This window comes from Dreissena polymorpha, chromosome 2 (genome assembly GCF_020536995.1).
Source record: "Dreissena polymorpha isolate Duluth1 chromosome 2, UMN_Dpol_1.0, whole genome shotgun sequence".
Taxonomy (NCBI): Eukaryota; Metazoa; Mollusca; class Bivalvia; order Myida; family Dreissenidae; genus Dreissena; species Dreissena polymorpha.
The window spans coordinates 58,514,191-58,538,802 of record NC_068356.1 but is presented as its reverse complement, the minus strand read 5'-3'; the positions used below and the strand labels follow the sequence as shown (position 1 = coordinate 58,538,802).

The following is a 24,612-nucleotide window of genomic DNA, read 5'->3' as shown; positions in this document are numbered from 1 at the left end:
TGAATAAGAACAGATATATACAATTTAATTCAATGCAACAAGTAATTAAAACGAAAATAATCAAAGTAGTGAGTGTTAATTATATAATCGGGCCTATTTTGGGCCGACATCATACTTTAAACTGTTGAGTTATAAGTATGTTTATTACAAAGGGCCGACATCGGGCCGACATTGTCCTATAAATATCAATTTTATAATATGCTCCCTATTCAAACGTTATTAAACCAGATGGATTCACTAACATTGAACATTACAAAAAGGGTCTTATCTTTTAACAAAATAATTTTTGTTTTACATAAACGTCGGTCTGATGTCGGCCCAACATCGGCAAACCTCTGCCGATATGCCGTCATTTAGCCAATATCGGGCCGATATGAGCATGTTTGTTGGGTGTCTGCCTTTGTTGTTACTTTTTCACCCAGTAGATTCGTAGTAAATAGGTCATACAGCACCAATATTAAATTAAACATGAATAATCAAAGATATGACAAACCATTCAGAGTAACAATCAATAACTTACATATATACATATACATAAAATTAAATGTATTGAATTTAAGACATCAAATAAAATAAATAGCACTGTTACTTTCAAGCACTGTCTGATTTTTTCGTTACGACAATTAACTGAACTATACAAATTCAAAAATTGTTAAAGTCTGAGTTTTACAACATTTAATTTATACCAAAAATCCATTCATACCTGTAGCAAGAGATGTTTTCTGTCAGATTTGACAAATAGGTTACGCAGGTTTGTTTCTAAACAAAATCAAGAGGGCGATAATGAAATACTGCGAGTTAACCCGAGCTGCAAGTTCACTGGGTTTGAGAATAATACAAGTAAAATTTAATGATTCTCAGGGCTTAGCCTAGGTTCAAATTTGAGGAAAAAGTGACTTCTTCCTCAGATGAAATTAGGGAGAAGTGAGTCAACTTAAAGGAGAAGTGGTGTCTGTTCAGTGTTTGATCAACTCTTCACATTTTTGTTACCCTCATTACACCATGCACATCATAAGTCATCAGAAACAACTCATATTGGGCAGTTTCGGGGAAACCGTAATAAATATGATGTACCGGTATTTAATTGAGTTAAGTTACTATGTATATTTAACCCTTTACCTGTGATGTATTTAATAACTGATAAGCCTGACATTACTGCTGAATTAATTTCTGTAATAGAGGCTGAGCTGGGTGGTCAATGTCTGTAATAGAGGCTGAGCTGGGTGGTCAATTTCAACAAGCTGCATTTCAATTATTATAAGACCTAAGTAAATAAAACCTATATTCTTCTTATTTGTCATTGATGGTAGATAATGATGGTACTTTACAAGCTAGATTTTTTTATCTGCACAGGTTAATTGACCAGTTCTCTGATTGACCAGTCAATTACACCAGTAATGTTCAGTATCTTTTTACTTCCTTCTAAATTGTAAGCAATTAAACATTGAATCACAACAATTTTTTGTTTTTATTTAAAACAAATCATTTAAAATCTCATTTAACAGCAAAGATTACGAATATGACCTGTAAATGAGCACCATATTTATTGCCAGTGCCAGGTAAACCTTCATTTCAGTAGAGGTTACCCCTCTTTCCATTTTCACATTCTTGGGTTTTGTTTTGTGTTGCGGAAATCGCCACTTGTTTAAGCAAATAGAAAGATTTTATCACCACTTTTCTGAAACTTTTTCATTTGGTGACGATTGCCGAATGCAGCGGGTAGCTCTGCAATTAAGTTGCAACTTTGAATAGGTTGAGATTGTTTTTGTTTTTTTCACAAAATAACCTGCAATAAACTGATGTTGTAATCCTTTATTTTTTTGCTCAATCTAAAAAAATGACAATATAAATGAAATAATGTTTTCTTGGTATATTCTTGCATGATTATAAAACTGTTCACTTATGAATTTCAGGTGATGTTGTTCTTAATGAATTAGACTTAAAGGAAAGTGCATTGGTAAGTTAATTTGTTGATTGTCATCATTTTTAGCTCATTGATAGCCTTTTGTCTTTGTTTGTCTTGCTTCTTCACAATTGAAATGAAAACGAAGCTTGTTAACACTATAGATTTCATATTTTTAGTCCAATCTTCCTGAAACTTGGTCAGAGCAATATGTAACCCAAGTTAGAACATGTTCTGGTCCGTTGAAGAATATGGCCCCCACAGTGGGTCAGTTTTCCTCTTTTTATACGCCCGTATAAAATACGGGACGTATTATGTGAAACCCCTTGGCGGGCGGGCGGGCGGCGGGCGGCGGGCGGAAGGCATCACTTTGTCCGGACTCTAATTCAAATTGTATTCATCCGATCTTCACCAAACTTGGTCAGCAGTTGCATCTAGTTGATATCTAGGCCAAGTTCGAATATGGGTCATGCCGGGTCAAAAACTAGGTCATAGGGTCAATAAGTGCATTTTCAAAGGGGCCACTTTGTCCGGACTCTATTTCAAATTGTATTCATCTGATCTTCACCAAACTTGGTCAGCAGTTGCATCTAGTTGATATATAGGCCAAGTTCGAATATGGGTCATGCCGGGTCAAAAACTAGGTCATAGGGTCAATTAGTGCATTTTCAACGGCGCCACTTTGTCCGGACTCTAATTCAAATTGTATTCATCCGATCTTCACCAAACTTGGTCAGTAGTTGCATCTAGTTGATATCTAGGTCCAGTCCGAATATGGGTCATGCTGGGTCAAAAACTAGGTCAAAGGGTCAATTAGTGCATTTTACTTTGTCCGGACTCTAATTCAAATTGTATAAATCTTATCTTCACCAAACTTGGTCAGTAGTTGCATCTAGTTGATATCTAGGCCAAGTTCGAATATGGGTCATGCCAGGTAAAAAACTAGGTCATAGGGTCAATTAGTCCATTTTCAACAGCGCCACTTTGTCCGGACTCTTATTCAAATTGTATTCATCCGATCTTTACCAAACTTGGTCAGTAGTTGCATCTAGTTGATATCTAGGTCAAGTTCGAATATGGGTCATGTCGGGTCAAGAACTAGGTCATAGGGTCAATTAGTGCATTTTCAACGGCGCCACTTTGTCCGGACTCTAATTCAAATTGTATTCATCCGAAACTTTTAAACAACTTTTTATCCTGCGTCAAAGTGGTATGGGGGTATAAGTCACATTCAGTGACAAAGCTCTAGTTCAAGTTGAATTCACCAAACTTGGTCAGAGGTAATATATAGATTATATATCAGTCAGGTCTGATTGGAGACATGCAACCGATTAACACATGCAATATTTTCATGCAATATTTTTATCCAGTTTTATTTTGCGATATTTTCATCGGGTTTATTTTTTTCGCGATTTTTTTTTGCTTATTTCCAAAACAAATACATCAATCATCAGTGTATCATCTCCAATGGCACACGAATCGGGCGTATATTGCTCCGTCATGCGGCGCTCTTGTTTCCTATTTAAAAACCTTGTTAACACTCTATAAGTCAGATTTTTGGTCCAATCTTCATGAAACTTGGTCAGATTTGTTTAAATGATTTCTGGCCCAGTTGAAAAATGGCTCAAGAATTTTGAAAAACATGGCCACCATGAGAAGAGAAAGTTTACCTTATATAGCTATATGGCTTTTGCCCAATCGTCATGAAATTTGCTAAACATGATTGTTTCAATGATCTCTCAATTGAGATTGAAATGATTCCAATCTGTTGAAAAATATGAATGCCACGGGATGTGTTAGTTAAGCTTGTAATTTTGGCTAAACTGAAACCTTCTAACCCATGTTAAAGGTGCTTCTTACAGAAGTTGATAACAACCATTTAAGTGATTGTGTGATAGTGTGATGTTGAAGTTGTTTTGGATGATGTTGATTATTATCATAAGTGAAACAACAAGAATTGTTTCCTCAATATTATTTAATCTTTCAAATAAATTGTCAAGAGCTTTAATCAGAATCTCTCCAGTTATCTGTAAAGAAATTACAAGTGAGCACTTGAACTTTGTATAGACAGCCTCTTCTAGCTGCTTTTAATTGGGTTGCTGGAGTAGAGTTGTCCCCCATTTATCTAATTATCCCGCGCCAGAGGCGGAGGGATATTGTTTTGGCGTTGTCCGTCCGGCACTTTTGTGTCCGGAGCCATATCTTGGAAGTGCTTTGGTGGATTTCATTGAAACTTCGTATGAGTATATATGCATAAGAGGATGATGCACGCCAAATGGCATTGTACACCATCTGTTAAAAACAGAGTTATGGCCCTTTGTATCTTGAAAAAATGCTTTTTACTATAGGCACTTTTGTGTACGGAGCCATATCTTGGAAGTGCGTTGGCAGATTTCATTGAAACTTGGTATGAGTATATATATGCATAAGAGGATGATGCATGCCAAATGGCATTGTACACCATCTGTTAAAAACAGAGTTATGGCCCTTTGTATCTTCAAAAAATGCTTTTTACTATAGGCACTTTTGTGTCCGGAGCCATATCTTGCAAGTGCTTTGGGGGATTTCATTGAAACTTGGTATGAGTATATATATGCATAAGAGGATGATGCATGCCAAATGGCATTGTATACCATCTGTTAAAAACAGAGTTATGGCCCTTTGTATCTTGAAAAAATGCTTTTTACTATAGGCACTTTTGTGTCCGGAGCTATATCTTGGAAGTGCTTTGGCGGATTTCATTGAAACTTGGTATGAGTATATATCCCCTGCCAGAGGCGGAGGGATATTGTTTTGGCATTGTCCGTCCGGCTGTCCGTCCGGCTGTCCGTCCGGCCGTCACTTTTGTGTCCGGAGCCATATCTTGGAAGTGCTTTGGCATATTTCATTGAAACTTCGTATGAGTATATATAAGCATAAGAGATGATTCACGCCAAATGGCATTGTACACCATCTGTTAAAACCAGAGTTATGGCCCTTTGTATCTTGAATGTTTTTGTGGAAAACGCACGACTTATTAATTCACCTAAATAAATTGTGAAGGCTTAAGAACCTTCCTTTGTCTTAGTTTTGTGTTATTGTCCTCCGTCCGTCCATCTATCATTATGTTCATCCGTCCAATTTGCACCCATCCTCAAACAAAGCATATGTTGCGGGGGCCGGGGGATACCTTGGGCCTTTCAGGCCCTCTTGTTAATAATGAATGTATGGTTTAAATATGTATATATACATTATGTGTTGGAAATACAATCCAACCTGACTTAGCAATCACCCGAGAACAACAGTCACCTTCCCACAACAGTCAGTCTGGATTCCCCCGACAAAATCATTCTATATTACACCTGAGGATAACGGTCAGCTGTCTATAGCGGAAACAGCCTGTTTATTTCACTCCCAATGCCATTTATCCACTGTGTAGAGCGGTCATGAGTCAGTTGTTTCAAGGTGTGAAAAGTGAGCACTCAAATCAATCTGCGTTGATGTTTTTATCTCTGATACGGCTGAAGTCAGAACGCCATAGTATGTGCGCGTGATAAAATCAAAAGATTTTTATTGCTGATGAGGTGTCATCAATAACAATTAGGATTGTTGTTATTAGCTGGCAATAAAAGGATTAGTGATCGTCCTTTGTTGTTGCAAAACAGACATTAAATTCCAACTTTTGTAACAAACTTTTGGCAATTATGCAAGTGGATTTTTTTCATGTTAAACTCTTTTACGATTTCCAGGAGAAAAACTTACACCACATGTTATCAGCAAGTCCCGAAACCCAAGATGCTTTTGTGGTTGCTTGAATGAAAATGCTGTTTGTGTGATGTTTGCATACAAATCATTTTTTGTAATCTTTTGGTCTCTGTTTATTTGAATGAGAACGATACTCTTATGCCGTACTTTTGGTATATAACAGCGATTCGGACACGATGTCATTGACATGTGAAGACCATAATTAAAAGATGTCTTTCAATGGATGCAATACCAACTGTCAGATTTACTGAATGAACAAGATGCATGAGTAAACAACAATGATTTAATTTATGGAAATAATGAATTTAATAAAAAGTATGAATTGGACCCTTTACCACTTAGATACGTATTTTTACGCATTTGTAGTCCCTTTGAAAGTTAAATTTAATTAAAGACCTTTCTTACTAGATTCAAGTTTTAAAGGCTTCATGTCCAACCCTTAGATACTGATGAGCAGCAAACAGCGTAAAATCTGAACAGACTGTGAGTTACTCGCAGGCTTTTCTGGTTTTATGCTGTTTGCACATAGCTATTTTCACTTTGCCTCTGAGTTGAAAAGGGTTAAATCATTTTATAAGATATTAATTTGTATCATTCAATAGAAATAATGTGTATGGTAACAAAATAACAAAAATATGAGCCCTTTTTTCCATTACACTGTGTGCAAACAACTGGGTGGAGTAATAACCTAGCAATACTGCCAACTGACCAACCATCTTAAAAGTGGTCACTTGAAAACAATGGTCATTTGTCTACAATGGTAACTTTGGTCATTTCCCTTGACTGAAAGCTGTTTTCAGGTCAGACTGTATTTCCAGTATCAAAAGTTTGTCATAATAATGTGCAGATAAATTAAATATTAAAAATCGCTCGATATTTGGTTGTCGCATGGGAAGTGTTAATGTTTCCTTAAATAAATTTTTTCGTCTGAGCTCCACCTTCTAAGAATAGTTTAGTTCTTTCAGGTCTCAGGCAAGCACATAAGTTATCCCCTGCGAAAGGCGGAGGGATATAGAATTGGCATTGGAAGTCTGTTCATCCGCCAGTCTGTAATTCTGTCTGTCACAAAACTGTTCATGGCTATATCTCAGAAACTAGATAAGATATCAACATAAAACTTAGTGGGTGTATTGATATCAATGAGGAGAAGTGCCATGCACATGAGCCTTAACTCTACACTTTCTTAAATAAGAACTTTTGCCCTTTTTTGTTTTTTATGTCCCCCAGTCTATACTGGGGGACATATTGTTTTTGCCCTGTCTGTTTGTTTGTTGGTTTGTTTGTTTGCGTCAAACTTTAAAGGGACTGTCAACCATGATGACGAAGAAAAGAAAAGTTGTAAAATGCCGTATTTTTTTACAAGTATTAGTTTATATTGATTAAAATATCACGACTGGTATATTACATTACTTGAAAAAAGTTTTCGTATTTTCAGTATATTTGGTAATAAATTTTACTGGGTATGTCTACTAGGTAACTACCAGTTAACTTTAAATAACACCAGTAGATTGATCATCATCTTCACGTGGTAAACCCAGGATCGCAAATTGTGCATGCATAGTGAATTGTATATATTTTATATATAAAATGATCAATCTACTTGCGTTATTTATAGAGTGTATATTGTTAATATTTTATTACCGAATTTACTGAAAATATGAACTTTTTTCAAGTAATGTAATATACCAGATGTGATATTTTAATTAATATAAACTAACAATTGTAAAAAAAATACGGTACTTTAGAACTTTTCTATTTTCGTCATTCGTGGTTGACAGTCCCTTTAACATTGGCCTTAACTTTTGCAATATTGAAGATTTTAACATTGGCCATAACTTTTGCAATATTGAAGATAATAACTTGATATTTGGCATGCGTGTGTTTCTCATGGAGCTACACATTTTCAGTGGTGAAAGGTCAAGGTCATCCTTCAAGGTCAAAGGTCAGATATATGGGGGACATAGTGTTTCACAAACACAGCTTGTTTCTTTATGTAAATTTTAAGGCTCAATCTCAGATATAATACAAGACTTTAACATAACTTTGATATCAATGATGAGAACTGCCATGCACAAGAACCATAACCCTACACTTTTTTAAGCAAGAATTATTGTCGTTTGTTTTTTATGCTCCCCCAAAAAATTTTGGGGGAGCATATACTGTAGTCGCCGCTTCGTCTGTGTGTGTGTCCGTCCGTGCAAAATTTTTGTCCGGGCTATTTCTCAGCAACTAATGACTGGAATTCAATGAAACCTAATGGGAAGATTCACTACTAAGAGGAGATGTGCATATTATCAGCGGGTTCTGGTCGGATGATTTTTCACAGATTTATGGCCTTTTGAAATTTTCCATTAACTGTATATATAGTGCAATTCTTGTCCGGGCTATTTCTCAGCAACTAATGACCGGAATTCAATGAAACTTTATGGGAAGCTTCACTACCAAGAGGAGATGTGCATATCATCAGCGGATTCTGGTCGGATGATTTTTCACAGAGTTATGGCCCTTTGAAATTTTCCATTGACTGTACGTATAGTGCAATTTTTGTCCGGGCTATTTCTCAGCGACTAATGATCGGAACTCAATGAAACTATATGGGAAGCTTCACTACCCAGAGGAGATGTGCATATTCAGAGCTCCAGATAAGGTTTTGTGAAATTCTTTAATTACTACCAGATTTTCAAAAAGAATTCTTAACTCTGAAATTTCATTCTTAACGTTACTACTAAGTTTTTGAAAATAATTCTTATTTTTTCTTAATGACCTAAAAATAAATAATAATGGTTATTTTCAAGCAAAAAAATCAAAATAAACATACTAGCAACTTTATTTATACGAGTTCAATAGTGTCTTTTCAGTATTATACAATTTTATTTTTCAAATACCTTCATATGCCCAAACTGTGCTTAGATTGCATGCCTTAGATGAATTTTTACATATTAAACCGTTCTCCCCTTCAATCTTTTCAACGATTAGCCACGGGACTTGTCCCTTCCACTCGTTCAATATTTGTGTTTAAGTTTGGACCCGTTGTGTCGCGTTTTTGTTTAGCATTTCCGACTGTGTCGGCAACTGAACATACACCATCGTATAAGATCTTTAACCAGGTTTTCCGAAGGAAAAAACTGGTTATTAGATTGGCAAATGCGGGCGGGCTGGCTGGCTGGCGGGCTGGCTGGCTGGCTGGCGGGCTGGCGGAATAAGCTTGTCCGGGCCATCACTATGTCGTTCATTGTCAGATTTTAAAATCATTTGGCACATTTGTTCACCATCATTGGACGGTGTGTCGCGCGAAATAATTACGTCGATATCTCCAAGGTCAAGGTCACACTTTGAGTTCAAAGGTCAAAAATGGCCATAAATGAGCTTGTCCGAGCCATAACTTTGTCGTTCATCGTCAGATTTTAAAATCATTTGGCACATTTGTTCACCATCATTGGACGGTGTGTCGCGCGAAATAATTACGTCGATATCTCCAAGGTCAAGGTCACACTTTGAGTTCAAAGGACAAAAATGGCCATAAATGAGCTTGTCCTGGCCATAACTATGTCATTCATTGTGAGATTTTAAAATCATTTGGCACATTTGTTCACCATCATGGGACGGTGTGTCCCACGAAAGAATCACGTCAATATCTCCAATGTCAAGGTCGCCACGACTAAAAATAGATTTAAAAAAAAAAAAAAAAATTACAAAGGGGGTTAATTTTTTTTGGTCATTTCAAAAGTTCAGTTTGAGTTTTCTCCCTTTATCAGATTTATTTTTCACAATGAAAACCTGGTTTTGTGACAATTTTGTCCCTTGTTTCTATAATGTCTTTCTAAACATTTAACTTCGGCTCACTTTGCGTACAATATGTTAAAAGCCTGGTTTTGGACGCTTTGCAGTTTTTTAGGACGCTCTCTGGGCGCTGCCATTGTTTTTTGACAGATAGACTGTATACGCCGCTTTTATTGGAAAAAATGCGCTTTTTTTAAACAAACCCGATAACCATTCTATTTAAGCACCGCAAAGATCTTTAATACGCGAAAAGAACTCAATAAAAATCGATACGAACCGATGTAAAAATAATATTCGTAACTTGATTTTGTAATTCTTAATGGTACGACAAGATTTTAAAATAAATACGTAACGGACTTGAAAATAATTCGTAATTACGAAAATACGACCCTTATCTGGAGCTCTGATATTATCAGCGGGTTTTGGTCAGATGATTTTTCACAGAGTTATGGCCATTTGAAATTTTCCATTTACTGTACATATAGTGCAATTCTTGTCCGGGCTATTTCTCAGCAACTAATGACCGGAATTCAATGAAACTTTATGGGAAGCTTTACTACCAAGAGGAGATGTGCATATCATCAGCGGATTCTGGTCGGATGATTTTTTACAGAGTTATGGCCCTTTGAAATTTTCCATTTACTGTACATATAGTGCAATTCTTGTCCGGTCCATTTCTCAGCAACTAATGACCGGAATTCAATGAAACTTTATTTGAAGCTTCACTACCAAGAGGAGATGTGCATATTATCAGCGGGTTCTGGTTAGATGATTTATTTAGAGAGTTATGGCCCTTTGAAATTTTTAAGTTACTAAACCATCCATCGTATTATTTTGTCCAAAGTTATGCCCCTCAAGACGTTTCCTTTTATCTGAATATATAGTGCAATATTGTGAAAGAAAACACCTTTGAGGAGCATCACCTGTCTCCGACGGTTTCTTGTTTGTATTTTTTAACTTATTAGCTGCAAGATTTCAATATAAAACTGCATGGATGTACAGATATCAATGAGGAGAACTGCAATGCATAAGAACAATTACCCTACACTTATTTTTTTTTTATTATACTATATATCAAGGGATATGCACCCATCCATAATCAATCTTTATTTTGCGGGCGATATCAATTCAACATATTTGCTTGTTTTTGGAATTTCATAATTTGCACATTTAATAAGCCCAGTACAAATTTGTTGGTGATTGTTATTATTTTTGTTTTTGAAAAGATTTCTTTCTCTATTTCACATTATTTGCATTCATAGTAAACTATAGCTCCTATCAGTATTTACCTCAGCTCTCAAAAAAATATTGTGGGCTAAAGAGCATTATGAATTATGGGTAACTGTAGGTAGAATATGTTTGTTACAATATACCAAGAAAGTATTTCTCTTTCAACGCATGTTTGAATGTATTTTTTCATCAAACATTATTTTATTGCTTATTTTGCAGGATGACCTTGACTTACCTGTGAAGATCAAAGCGGGTCACATAGGTAAGTGTGGTCTATCATGAAACTATCATGGTGCAGGAAGTTTCTGTACTATGACAAATTATAAGAATAACAAAATTAATTGTCAGCAATCTCATCTTTGACATCATAATAGTCAACAACATGATCCAGTCATCACCACCACCAACATCATCCTCATCGACACAACCGTGACCATCAACATCATCATCAAAATCATCACTAGCACCATCATCAGCATAACTACCATTGACATCATTACAACCACCATCATCATCGCCACCATGATCATAATAACCCCATAATAATTATAATACAAATCATCATTAAAACCAAAACCATTGCCCTCTTCAACATCACCACCACCATTACCATCATCATCTGCACCACTACTTGCATCAGCACCACTACTACAATTATCTCCCTCTCTACCACCTTCATTATCATTTTATATACTTGTAAATAACGTCTTTTCGTTGTTTTTAAGTAACAATAATGTATTTTAGAGACTTCTAAGAAGTTGTTGCTAATCAGGTCATCTACGATCTGATTGGACTGATACTTGATTTTCTAAACAATTTCTTAATTGCGCAATAGTGCTCATACCTGAACTCAATATTTTAAATAAATTATTTTAACGATGTTTAAAAAAAAGATTAGCAACAGCCCCTTAGGTTGATAATGTTATATAGAGCTTATTAGAACAGAATTGGAACTCTGATAATTTTATACATGTATACATATGGGTTTACATGATTAGAAATGCAACAGTCTCTGATATTTCTCATTTAGAAAGGTAACATACAACTGTCTATTGTATATATATCATCATCTTTACCTTACTACCATTATCATTATCAACACCACTACAATCATCATCAACACTACCACCATCACCACCATCATCATCCATCATAATCTCTCCATCATCATCACAAGCAAAATCTTTATCATCACCACCACCACCATTTCAATCATCATCACTACAACCGCCTTCATCATCATCACCACCCCATCCACATCACCATCATCACCACTATCATTTCCATCCTATTTGTTATGCCCCTGAATCGAATGATAGGGGGTATATTGTTTTTGGCCTGTCTGTCATTCTGTCCCAAAACTTCCAAGGTTAAATTTTTGCGATAACTTTTGAAATATTGAAGATAGCAACTTGATATTTGGCATGCATGTGTATCTCGTGGAGCTGCACATTTTGAGTGGTGAAAGGTCAAGGTTATCCTACAAGGTCAAAGGTTAAAAAAAATCAAAGCGGCGCATTAGGGGGCATTGTGTTTCTGACAAGCACATCTCTTGTTCTATTTTATCATGCAAACGATGATCTTCTTGTATTGACTGAATTTTAACGGGCAGATAATCTTATAAACTGAAAACTGGCCAAGTAGCTATTTCCGTGGCTGCACTCCTTGAGATAATGAATTTTGCACATGTGATGGTGAATGTTTTATCAATTGAAAAGGCATAAAATACATACATTTTATTGATTAGCCGTGTCTTAGAGCTCTGCAGAATTTGAATAGAAATATCAGCATTTTTGAGCGCTTTTTGAACTTGTATGGTAACTGTAGGAACTTAAAAAGAGTTTTCTATGGACTTGGACATTGTACTGTTCCTTGAGAATAAATAACATATTAAAACGTTTTATGATTAATACTTGTAAATGCTTCAATGGAAAAAAGTATACTAAATAGAGTGATCTGGCAATTGCAACATTTGCAATTTATAACCACACCAAATGCACAGGAGTTAAACTTATCAATCATTCAAGCAGGAGCAGTTCATCCTCTGGACTTCATTTAACAACTATTTCCAGAGGTGTAACAGCTGAACATATCAATCTTTGTATAACTATAAAGCAAAGACAAATGCTACAATTTCCCTTTGTGTTAATGGAGCTATAAACATTAAACTTTGCATTTCATATGTGTTGCTTATAGTAAAAAAAGATATCCATGACAATTAAACTTGTTGTAAATTTCTGTAAATGATTTCCATAAAAATCACGTAAAAACACTAATAAAATATGATGCATATCAACTCTGGCTGTAAAAATTACAGTAGGCTTGTTTTGCAGTTTTCTTTGGTAGTTTGATTCACTGCAGTACAAATTGTGGGCGTTGTTTACTCTCAAGTGTTGTATGATGACTAAGAACATGTACATGTACATTGCAAAATGAATGATGCATACTCACATGATAGTTGTGGTGGTTGTGGTTTAAGTAATACATTATTAATGCAAAATTTAACCTTCCACATTGGTGTTGGAAAAACTAAAGTTGCTGGTAGATATACTTTGCATAAAGGGAAATGATGTAAAAGAAATAGAAAGATATGTTAAATAAATATGTGTATTTTGGCAAATAGTATATATTCAGAAAAACACTACAGCGTCTGTAGCATTCCTCTGGTATATTTAAATGGACTGTTGTACAATATGCTATTCAGCAAACATATGATCATATCATATATTTACATACACCAGTAAATGAATTGGACCATCCCCAATTCTGCATGGAAGGCAGTGAAGTATAAAATCGATGTGAGAAATATTTGCAACCTTGCGGTTTGGATTGATAACTTGCCTTCATAATCATCATAAAGATAGAGAATTTCAGAAAATGGTGTTTACTTGCTGAGATACTGATGCTGATATAAATCCTTAATGTGTGATTGGCTTTCAGACAGGTTTTCTTTATCTAAGGTGGATGAGCGTGAAACTTTGTTTAGAATATATAACATTCTCGTACTGGATCCTATTTTTTTTTTCCATTATGAAATTGAATGAATACTGTTTCATGTATGCACTGGGAGCAAAATGATAATCCAAACATTGTGTGTTCATTTCATTCCACCACTTGCATCCTTAGCATCATCAGCAGCATCAACTCTATCATCACTACCACCATCAAAAGCTACATTAGCATCATCATCATTATCTTATTCTTCTTCATCTTCTCCATCAACTACATTATCATCATAATCACCATCATCATCATCACAACCACCACAATCAGTAACACCATAATCTTCATCATCATCAACAACAACAACAACAACATCATCATCACTCTCATCATCATCATCATCATCACAACCACCACAATCAGTAACACCATCATCTTCATAATCAACAACAACAACATCATCATCATCATCATCACTCTCATCATCATTACCATCAAATATATCATCATCAGCATCATCATTTTTAGCTCATCTATTTTTTGAAAAAAAATTATGAGCTATTGTCATCACCTTGGCGTCGGCGTTGGCATCGGCGTCCGGTTAAGTTTTGCGTTTAGGTCCACTTTTCTCAGAAAGTATCAATGCTATAGCATTCAAACTTGGTACACTTACTTACTATCATGACGGGCCTGGGCAGGCAAAGTTAGATAACTCTGGCGTGCATTTTGACAGAATTATTTGCCCTTTTTATACTTAGAAAATTGAAAATTTTGGTTAAGTTTTGTGTTTAGGTCCATTTTATTCCTTAAGTATCAAAGCTATTGCTTTCATACTTGCAACACTTACTAACTATCATAAGGGGACTGTGCAGGCAAAGTTATGTAACTCTGACTGGCATTTTGACAGAATTATGTGCCCTTTTTATACTTAGAAAATTGAAAATTTGGTTAAGTTTTGTGTTTTGGTCCACTTTACCCCTAAAGTATCATAGATATTGCTTTCATACTTGAAGCACTCGCAAACTATCATATTAAAAGGACAAGTTGCATAACTCTGGTTGTCATTTTTACGAAATTATGGCCCTTTTTGACTTAGTAACTTTGAATATATGGTTAAATTTTGTGTTTCGATCCACTTTACTTCTAAAGTATCAAGGCTATTGCTTTCAAACTTCAAATACTTTCATGCTATCATGAGGTTACTGTACCTGGCAAGTTGAATTTTACCTTGACCTTTGAATGACCTTGACCCTCCCCCCCCCCTCGAATCCCCCTCCTATTTTTTTTTTTTTAAGATCATCTCACCACCACACCCTCACACTATACCCCCCCACCCCACCCACCCCAATTTTTTTTGGAAACGGTTAAAAAACACAAATATTTTTTTATTATTTTATTTTTGAAATACCGTCCAACCATTGCACCCAAGAATACCCTCCCCTCCACCCCCCTCTACCCCGAACAAAAAAAAAAAAAAAAAATGCATTTTTTTTTCGCATTTTTGGAAGATAATGTAATAAATGTCCACACCCCCACACTATACACCCCTCTTCACTCCACCCCTCCCTCCTTTGTGATTGAAATTGAGAGTCCCTTCACCTTTAAAAAGAAAATAGATGAGCGGTCTGCACCCGCAAGGCGGTGCTCTTGTCTATCAAGTCATCATCATTATCATTTTTTCTGCTATTTCTTTATCATCATTAGCACTATCCTATTCCTTTTTGCATGATTATCATCTTCATCATTTTCATAAACAGTTGTCATCAACATTTTCATCAGTTGTCAGCGTAAACCATTAATATAATATATGATAATAATCATATGAATACATCAGGCAACAAACACACTTCATGCCCAAGTATAACTGAGAGTCTTAGGCAGTGCAGCCCTAAATCTCCCAGACTTTCGGACTGTAGTTTTTTCACTGCTGTATACAAATATCCACTATTTTGCAGGTAAACTAACACTGAAAATTCCATGGAAGAACCTGTACACAGAACCTGTGATTGCAACAATAGACGGATTGTATGCCCTTGCAGTGCCTAATGTTGGTAAGTGGACTCAGGGAAGATGTTAGTAAACTATTGCATAACATTTGTATACTCTAGTATAGCCCTATTGCCGTCTAAGGTTTTAGCAGAATGAAAGTAGATTCTTGCATTGGTATTCTTTACACACACAGAAACATTACACTAGTAGAACAAAAAATACACTCGAGCATAAAAAAGTTGACCCTGACAGAATATACAATTACTTTGGCAGAATATGATTAGACTCAAACATTACACACAAAAGAGCACACTCTTAAAGAGCATAAGTGGACTTTGCCAAAACAAAACTAGGAACTTGCTTTACTTTGTCTTTTGTTAACAGGTATGCAGCTAAACTGACTTAAACATTTTATGGACTGCATTCAGAACTTCCAATTTTATGTTTATCTGCCAATAAAAAGCAATAAGTCATTGAAGTACATCTCATTTATCACATCTGTATTTCCCTGCAGGTATCAAGTACAATGCAGAGAAGGAGAAGAAAGAAGCCCAGGAGAACAAACAGAAGAAGTTACAGGCCCTGGAAGAAGTGAAGAAACTGGAGGCTGAAAAAGGTATTGTAGTCCCTTTCAAGGAATTTCACATCTCATTCAATAACTTTCAAGTCATATCAAGACATGTAGTCTGTGTTAAGGCATTCAAATTTAAAACTGTTTAGGTTATATGTGGGACTGAAGCCTCTTTTAATAACTCTTTTTTAATGACTTTTAATGAATAAAAATTAATTAGTCAGTTTGAAGCACTTTTATGTCTCTTTCAGGGACTTAATATGTGTGTAAGTGGTAAAATTAATATATTCTCAGAATGACACCAAGTAATAATTTTACTAAGAAACCATACTCAAGAGTGTCTCGGTAAGCCTTGATATAATTTGAGCAGAAAAATAAATCAGGTTCAACTAAACTTAATACAGACAGATACGGCAATCCATCTGCCTAATAAAAATATGAATAAATAGATTTAAAGTAAATAAATAAACCTTAAGGTTTGTGTCAAAATTTATATCTTTTATCCAACTTAAGGAAAAACTAAAATAATACATTTGAATGAGTTTCATGGTAACTGATAATCCATAGATAAGCCTAAGGAAAAGAAGAAGGACTCGTTTGCTGAGAAGTTTGCCACTCAGGTGATCAAAAACCTGCAGGTAGAAGTCAGGAACATCCATGTGCGCTATGAGGACAAGTACACCAACCCACTGCAGCCATTCTCTATTGGTGTCACATTGAAGGAACTCCTCTTCAGGGTAAGTCGGCTATAAGTCTCAAAGTGTCCAGGGCCCGTATTCACCAACCCATTCTTAGACTTAAGAATAAAGAATAGACTGAGAACCAACAAAATGTGTTCAGTGTTTGACTATATACAAGCTACCACTGGTGATTATGTCATTCACAAAATGTTCTATCAGAATAATGATGTAGATACAGGTGGTTAATACCACGTTTGACTCAAAATTAAAGAAATTCTTGATTATTCTAATTTAAAGAATTTTCTTTATTCTTAGACTTAAGTCTAAGAATTGTTTGGTGAATTTGGGCCCAGTCCCATGTTTCCTTGTCTATAAAAAAACTGTAAATTTTGATTGAAGATGTATGTTATCTTGGTTTCTGTAATAAAAATATAAGAGAAGAATTATGAAGATCAATACCTTAGGAATCTCAAGTCCAATATTTTATGTACATTTCTATTGACATTAAGGACAATTTGATAGATTATATAAATGTTTAGCAACTTGTTAATAAAAAGTTGGCTCAGTCATGAAAATATATGTGTTAATTGGTGTATGAATTGACTCAATCAGGACTTATAAACCAAATCAATTGAGCTTATTTTCCAATCAGAATGCAGTGATAAGGTGAACATGCAATGAAAATAAGTTGTAATTGTTCCCTTGTACATTTCCAGACAACAGATTCCAACTGGCAGCCATGTATAATCAAGGAGGCAGTGTCACAGATCCACAAACTTGTCAAGTTGGAACAGCTGGCTGTGTACTGGAACAGCCACTCTAACCTGTATGAGGGGAAGGAAAAGGCAGAAATACTGGTACACTCACATTGATTTGAGCCGCGTTCTGAGAAAACTGGGCTTAATGCATGTGCGTAAAGTGCCGTCCCAGATTAGCCTGTGCAGTCCGCATAGCCTAATCAGGGAAGACACTTTCCGCTTTTATGGTATTTTTAGTTTCAAGTAAGTCCCTCCTTACCGAAAATCAAATTTATAATCTGGGATGACACTTAACGCACCTGCATTAAGCCCAGTTTTCTCAGAACGTGACTCATATGCACGTCATTACTAGGGATGCAATCATAATACCGGTACACTGGTAAACTGCAGATCATTACTAGGGATGCAATCATAATACCGGTACACTGGTAAACTGCAGGTCATTACTAGGGATGCAATCATAATACCGGTACACTGGTAAACTGCAGGTCATTACTAGGGATGCAATCATAATACCGGTACACTGGTAAACTGCAGGTCATTACTAGGGATGCAATCATAATACCGGTACACTGGTAAACTGCAGGTCATTACTAGGGATGCAATCATAATACCGGTAAACTGGTAAACTGCAGGTCATTACTAGGGATGCAATCATAATACCGGTAAACTGGTAAACTGCAGGTCATTACTAGGGATGCAATCATAATACCGGTACACTGGTAAACTGCAGGTCATTACTAGGGATGCAATCATAATACCGGTAAACTGGTAAACCGCAGGTCATTACTAGGGATGCAATCATAATACCGGTAAACTGGTAAACTGAAGTACACTCAAATGACAAATCATATATAAGAATGTAAACAGTACAGTGAAATATACCTTTACAGTCAAAAATGCATTTTCAAATTAGTAAATTGACATTTATTCATTTCAAAATTCCAGGTTTTATGTAATGAACTGGTATGCTGATGAAAAAATATTATAGCTGTAGTTAAGAGATGAAACTCTTCGTGAGAACTGTTATAATTGGTTACTGTAGTGGTAAGATTAGTAAAATGTACAATATCATCATTCACAAAGTGTTGTGATTCTTTTATAATTCAGCCTTGCTGTGAGAAAATGGGTCTTAATGCATGTGCATTTAATGTCCTCCCATTGCTGTGAGAAAATGGGTCTTAATGCATGTGCATTTAATGTCCTACCATTGCTGTGAGAAAATGGGTCTTAATGCATGTGCATTTAATGTCCTCCCATTGCTGTGAGAAAATGGGTCTTAATGCATGTGCATTTAATGTCCTCCCATTGCTGTGAGAAAATGGGTCTTAATGCATGTGCATTTAATGTCCTCCCATTGCTGTGAGAAAATGGGTCTTAATGCATGTGCATTTAATGTCCTCCCATTGCTGTGAGAAAATGGGTCTTAATGCATGTGCATTTAATGTCCTCCCATTGCTGTGAGAAAATGGGTCTTAATGCATGTGCATTTAATGTCCTCCCATTGCTGTGAGAAAATGGGTCTTAATGCATGTGCATTTAATGTCCTCCCATTGCTGTGAGAAAATGGGTCTTAATGCATGTGCATTTAATGTCCTCCCATTGCTGTGAGAAAATGGGTCTTAATGCATGTGCATTTAATGTCCTCCCATTGCTGTGAGAAAATGGGTCTTAATGCATGTGCATTTAATGTCCTCCCATTGCTGTGAGAAAATGGGTCTTAATGCATGTGCATTTAATGTCCTCCCAGATTAGCCTTCTTAGCAAAAATCCAGTCAAAGCGGAAAGTACATGTACATGCTTAAAGCACCATTTTCCCAGCAGGACACTTAATTTTAATCTTTGATTATTGCAGAAAAGTTTGAAGAGTGCAATACAAGAAGGAAACAAGACTAATTTCCAACATTGTAAGTATATTGCACAACCCAGGAAAGAAAACTTACAGGATATCCACTTATCCACTTAAAAGTTCTGGTATTTTGTACTGTTATTTTTTTCAGTCAGAATGTGTGAAACAAGCTGTTTTCATGAGAATTACTCCAGACAAAAATTATGTCTTCAATTAATGATGACAGATCAAAGTCTCTTTTCTGGGATGTTAATACTAGTACTAATGGCAATATTGATTTATACCGACAGAATGACCAATATTTGTATAATTTTATACTATTGACTTCTACCAACAGCAAATCTATTAACTTGATGGCATTTGTAGAAATTACACTGTCAGCAATATTTTATCATCCTGTTGACAGTGTAACTGTGGAAAATGTGATCAAGTCACGTCAGATCCTTGCCAATTCCTATATTTGCTAAGCCGAGTTTCATTGTGTCTGACTAAAGTATTCTGATAGGGCTGTTCCAGTACATCTATTGATTTAATTGACACTGGCAGAACCTGCTTTGTCAGCTGCATTTCGGTCTTGATCATCAAACTAAAGGTGTGATACAAAGTCCCCTTTGCCAAATTCAGAATATGCTTGTTTTATTTATGGTTCAGTTGACACATTTGTGCTGTAAAACTGCTTTTTTTAACAGTTTAAATTTTACTTTGGAAATCATCCATTGATTATTATGTTTTGATTTTAAATTTGAAATAAGATCTTAACTTGATTTGGCCCAAGTCAAATGCCAATGTTATAATTGATTGTTTGAATTCTAAAAATTTAATATTATTGTTTGATTGTGACTTTGTGCAATCTTTCCATCAAAAACAACTACCTGTATATTTTTGATGATCACACTCTTGTATATTTATCTTTTGTTCATGTAATACCAGTCTGTTGTTATGATGATAATTTCTTTTGGTCATTTTACAATTATTTTGTCTTCTTAATTGTTATCCTTTTTAATTACTAATTAAAAGTATCTCAATATTTGCCAAGCACTCAGTAAATTATGCCGTTCCTGTGAACATTTACCCTGCAGTGATTCGGCCGATCTCCTCTGTTATATTTGCTTTATGTTTACCCTGCAGTGATTCGGCTGATCTCCTCTGTTATATTTGCTTTATGTTAAACCTGCAGTGATTTGGTGGATCTCCTCTGTTATATTTACTTGATGTTTACCATGCAGTGATTCAGCCGATCTTCTCTCTTATATTTGCTTGATGTTTACCCTGCAGTGATTGGCCAATCTCTTCTTTTATATTTGCTTGATGTTTACCCTGCAGTGATTCGGCTGATCTCCTCTGTTATATTTGCTTGATGTTTACCCTGCAGTGATTCGGCTGATCTCCTCTATTATATTTGCTTGATGTTAACCCTGCAGTGATTCGGCCAATCTCCTGTTATATTTGCTTGATGTTAATCCTGCAGTGATTCGGGCAATCTCCTGTTGTATTAGCATGATGTTTACCCTGCAGTGATTCGGCCGATCTCTTCTGTTATATTTGCTTGATGATTACCCTGCAGTGATTCGGCCGATCTTTTCTGTTATATTTGCTTGATGTTTACGCTGCAGTGATTCGGCCAATCTCCTGTTATATTTGCTTGATGTTTACTCTGCAGTGATTCGGCCGATCTCTTCTGTTGCTCACTTGAAGATCACCACAAAGCCTGAAGAACACGACTTCAAGCAGCCCAAGATCTTTCTCTCTGTGATTTTTGATGACATTAGCATAGGCCTTGCCAAAACTCAGGTACTGTGATATTTGATGACATTAGAATAGGGCTTGCCAAAACTCAGGTACTGGTTCAATGTGTTGTCATTGAATGTAATACTATCTTACTGTGATATTTGATGACATAAGCGTTTGCAAAGTCAGGTACTGTTGTATTGCTTTGCCATTCAGTGTGATTCTCTTTCACTGTGATATTAATAACTTACATTGGCCTGCTCAAAGTTTATGTAGTGCGATATTTGATGACATTAGGATTTGCAAACTTAAGCATAGGTCAAAATCTCAGGAACTTTTGTGTTCCTGTTTTATAAACTAATTTATTTAAAGACAATAATATCTGCCTCGCATATTCTGTTTTTATACCCTCGGATCGAATGAATGGGGGTATATTGTTTTTGGTCTGTCTGTCTTTTTGTCATTGTATGTGAGTGTCTGTGTGTCTATCCCAAAACTTTAACCTTGGTCATAAGTTTTTGAATATGGAAGATAGCAACTTGCATGTGTATCTCATGGAGCTGCACATTTTGAGTGGTGAAAGGTCAATGTCATCCTTAAAAGTCAAAGGTCAAATTATGGCTTCAAATCGCAGTAGAGGGCATTGTGTTTCACAAACACAGCTCTTGTTTTGCCTTGTAATTTAGTCACAGTGCAATATTTCTTCCTGGGAATTTGTCAAAGATGTGTGTTCATTGCGTGATGATTTTGACAAGTGTTTCCATGGTGATTTCAGTACAACGATGTTCTGGAGATGCTGGAAGGGTTTGAGCGGCTCAGCCTCATGGGCGTCTACAAGAAATACAAACCCAGCGTGCCTCTACGTGGTCATATCAGGACCTGGTAAGGGAATCATACAGGGCAGATACAAATGTGGGACCAGTCTGGGACTTGAAACCAAGACTTCTTGATATCGGATATAACTTAATTGACTTGGTAGCGTACAACATCTCCCCTTTCAGTGACAATATTACGACATACACCCTCTTTTGAAATGCCTTCAATTTAGCCATTCAGTGAGCTGTATAATTTACAACAGGCCTTGCAAGGGTAAACCAAGGAAATGTCAGGATCCCATGGTGGGTGCCAAATTACAGGGCTAGAAAATTGTAGCTTGTTGGGACCCAAATCTATAAGGACAAGTGTTTTCCAGGCTTATATAACTGGGCTGCCACACAACTTCTTCCCACATATGGCCGTGTCTTGACTTACACCTTGACTCATATATAAAATTGTGGTTTCAAGGTGTTACATATTATTATTATCTCAATTGAGCATTGTTCTATTTAACTTTCCTAGGTTTTACTTTGCCTATAACAGTATCATGAAGAAAAAGTGTGTTTAATGAAATGAAAAAAAAAGTTGTTTACACATTCATTTGTCTGGTAATTTGTTAAAAAAAAGTATTAAAACTTATCATTTGATCTCATAAATTATTATTTTGTTATCTCCTATAGGTGAAATTTTGCCTACAACAGTGTCCTTGAAGAGACAGTGTGTTTCACACAGGGAATATTCCATATTCTTGCATATGATTTTTTCTGGGAATGTTCAATTCACTTTAATCAAATTTATCATTTCATTGAATTAATTATTTCCTCCCCTGTACTCAACTCACCCAAGTGCTACTTTGCATACAACAGCATCCTTGACCAAACAGTGCATTGTTGACAGTTAATGGTGCCAGGGATCATAATGAAAACCCCAAATATTTTCATTTATCTTTTCATTAAATTAATTATTATATAATCTCAGCATAGCATCATTGTATTTCTCTCCACCAGGTGGCACTTCGCCTACACGTCCATTCTAGAGGAGATGGTGCGTCGTCGACGACGGATGTGGTCATGGCAACACATAAAGCTGCACAGGGACAGCAAGCTGCGATACAAGGAGGCCTATGTGAGGAAACTGGAGGCCAAGAAAGTGCCTGCTGACCTCCAGAAAACACTGGACGTGAGTGGGAATAGCATTAACTTCATTAACTTAAGTATGACTTTCAACCAATTTATTTTACCAAAGTACTTGGAGTTATCAGATGTGGAGGACATAACCAGAGTGGGGATAGAAACCATATCAGCTGCATCTTGGGAAAATGGGTCTTATGTCACATACGGCCTGCGTAGCTCCAGACCAGCCTGCTGATCTCGTCTGGCCTTTAACCCTTTGCATGCTGGGAAATATGTCGTCTGCTAAAATGTTGTCTGCTGAATTTCTAAAATTAGCATTTTCTTCTATTTTTTTTCAAAGAATACTATCAGAATAGCAAACAGTTTGGATCCTGATGAGACGCCACGTTTTGTGGCGTCTCATCTGGATCCAAACTGTTTGCAAAGGCCTTCAAATTTCGGTTCCAGCGTTGAAAGGTTTAACTACCCTTTCCACTAATGAGACCGTCACAAGCCTTGCATGACTTTGATAGCCATCAGGGAAGCTCCCTACCAGACTGCGCAATCAGAGATATTATGTTACAGTTGGTAGTAAATAAAACAAGAATGAAAATTCTGCTTATGGCTTTAATCATGTTTGACATGATGTTAACTATTCACTGCTGGACTCCTTTAGATATGCATAATACATTGGTTTTGTTTATATGACAGGAATGTGAGGAATTTCTGGATGTCTTCAACCTGACGGTGCTGCGCCAGCAGGCTGAGGTTGAGGCAGAGAAACGGGGTGCACAGCGCGCAGAGGACAAGAAAAACGCAGGCTGGTTCGGTGGCTGGTTTGGAGGAGGCAAGAAAAAGGACGAAGGAAAGGCAAAAGGGGAAGTTGAAAATATCCGTAAGTGATTTGTAAATTATTTGAAAATATTTGTAAGGATAAGAAATATGCGTTAGGGGTTTGAAAATATTTGTAAGTAATTTAAAAAAAAAAATCAGTGATCAGAAAATATTCCCGAGATGTGCCTGCAAGATGTGTTTTTTATCTATGTTATGCTTTTAAGAAAATTGAGAAATAAACAACACCTCATCATTATATATTGACTTTATTTAACCTTGTTTGGCAAATGCCATTAAACAATGATAAGTTAATCAATGTATCTTAAGGAAAATTTATGTATTATTGTACAAAGGTTTAGACACAGACTTATCAGTGCACACAGGCTAATCAGGGACAACACTTCAGCTTTTATGGATTCTTTTTGTTTTGAAGGAGGTCCCTTCTTAACGAAAATCCAGGTTTGGTGGAAATTGTCGTACCTGATAAGCCTGTGCTGACTTCACAAGCTACTGTAATTTTGGTCAACACTTGACGCACATGCCCAGTTTTAACTCTTTTAGTGCTGGAACCAAATTTTGAAGGCCTTTGCAAACAGTTTGGATCCAGATGAGACGCCACAGAACGTGGCGTCTCATCTGGATCCAAACTGTTTGCTATTCTGATAGTATTCTTTG

The 24,612-nt window shown here is 36.1% G+C and overlaps 1 protein-coding gene across 1 annotated transcript in view; it reads left to right on the top strand.

Moving 5' to 3' along the window:
- The window catches only part of LOC127867161 (intermembrane lipid transfer protein VPS13A-like), a 149,691-nt gene that overhangs the window by 3,671 nt on the left and 121,408 nt on the right, over positions 1 to 24,612 (top strand). The window contains exons 2-12 of the mRNA XM_052408201.1: positions 1,914 to 1,957; positions 10,877 to 10,919; positions 15,556 to 15,651; positions 16,104 to 16,205; positions 16,728 to 16,897; positions 17,557 to 17,697; positions 19,454 to 19,505; positions 21,108 to 21,238; positions 21,951 to 22,057; positions 22,999 to 23,170; positions 23,815 to 23,998. Coding sequence (XP_052264161.1) covers positions 1,914 to 1,957; positions 10,877 to 10,919; positions 15,556 to 15,651; positions 16,104 to 16,205; positions 16,728 to 16,897; positions 17,557 to 17,697; positions 19,454 to 19,505; positions 21,108 to 21,238; positions 21,951 to 22,057; positions 22,999 to 23,170; positions 23,815 to 23,998 — 1,242 coding nt within the window. The remainder of the gene's footprint in view (positions 1 to 1,913; positions 1,958 to 10,876; positions 10,920 to 15,555; positions 15,652 to 16,103; positions 16,206 to 16,727; positions 16,898 to 17,556; positions 17,698 to 19,453; positions 19,506 to 21,107; positions 21,239 to 21,950; positions 22,058 to 22,998; positions 23,171 to 23,814; positions 23,999 to 24,612) is intronic.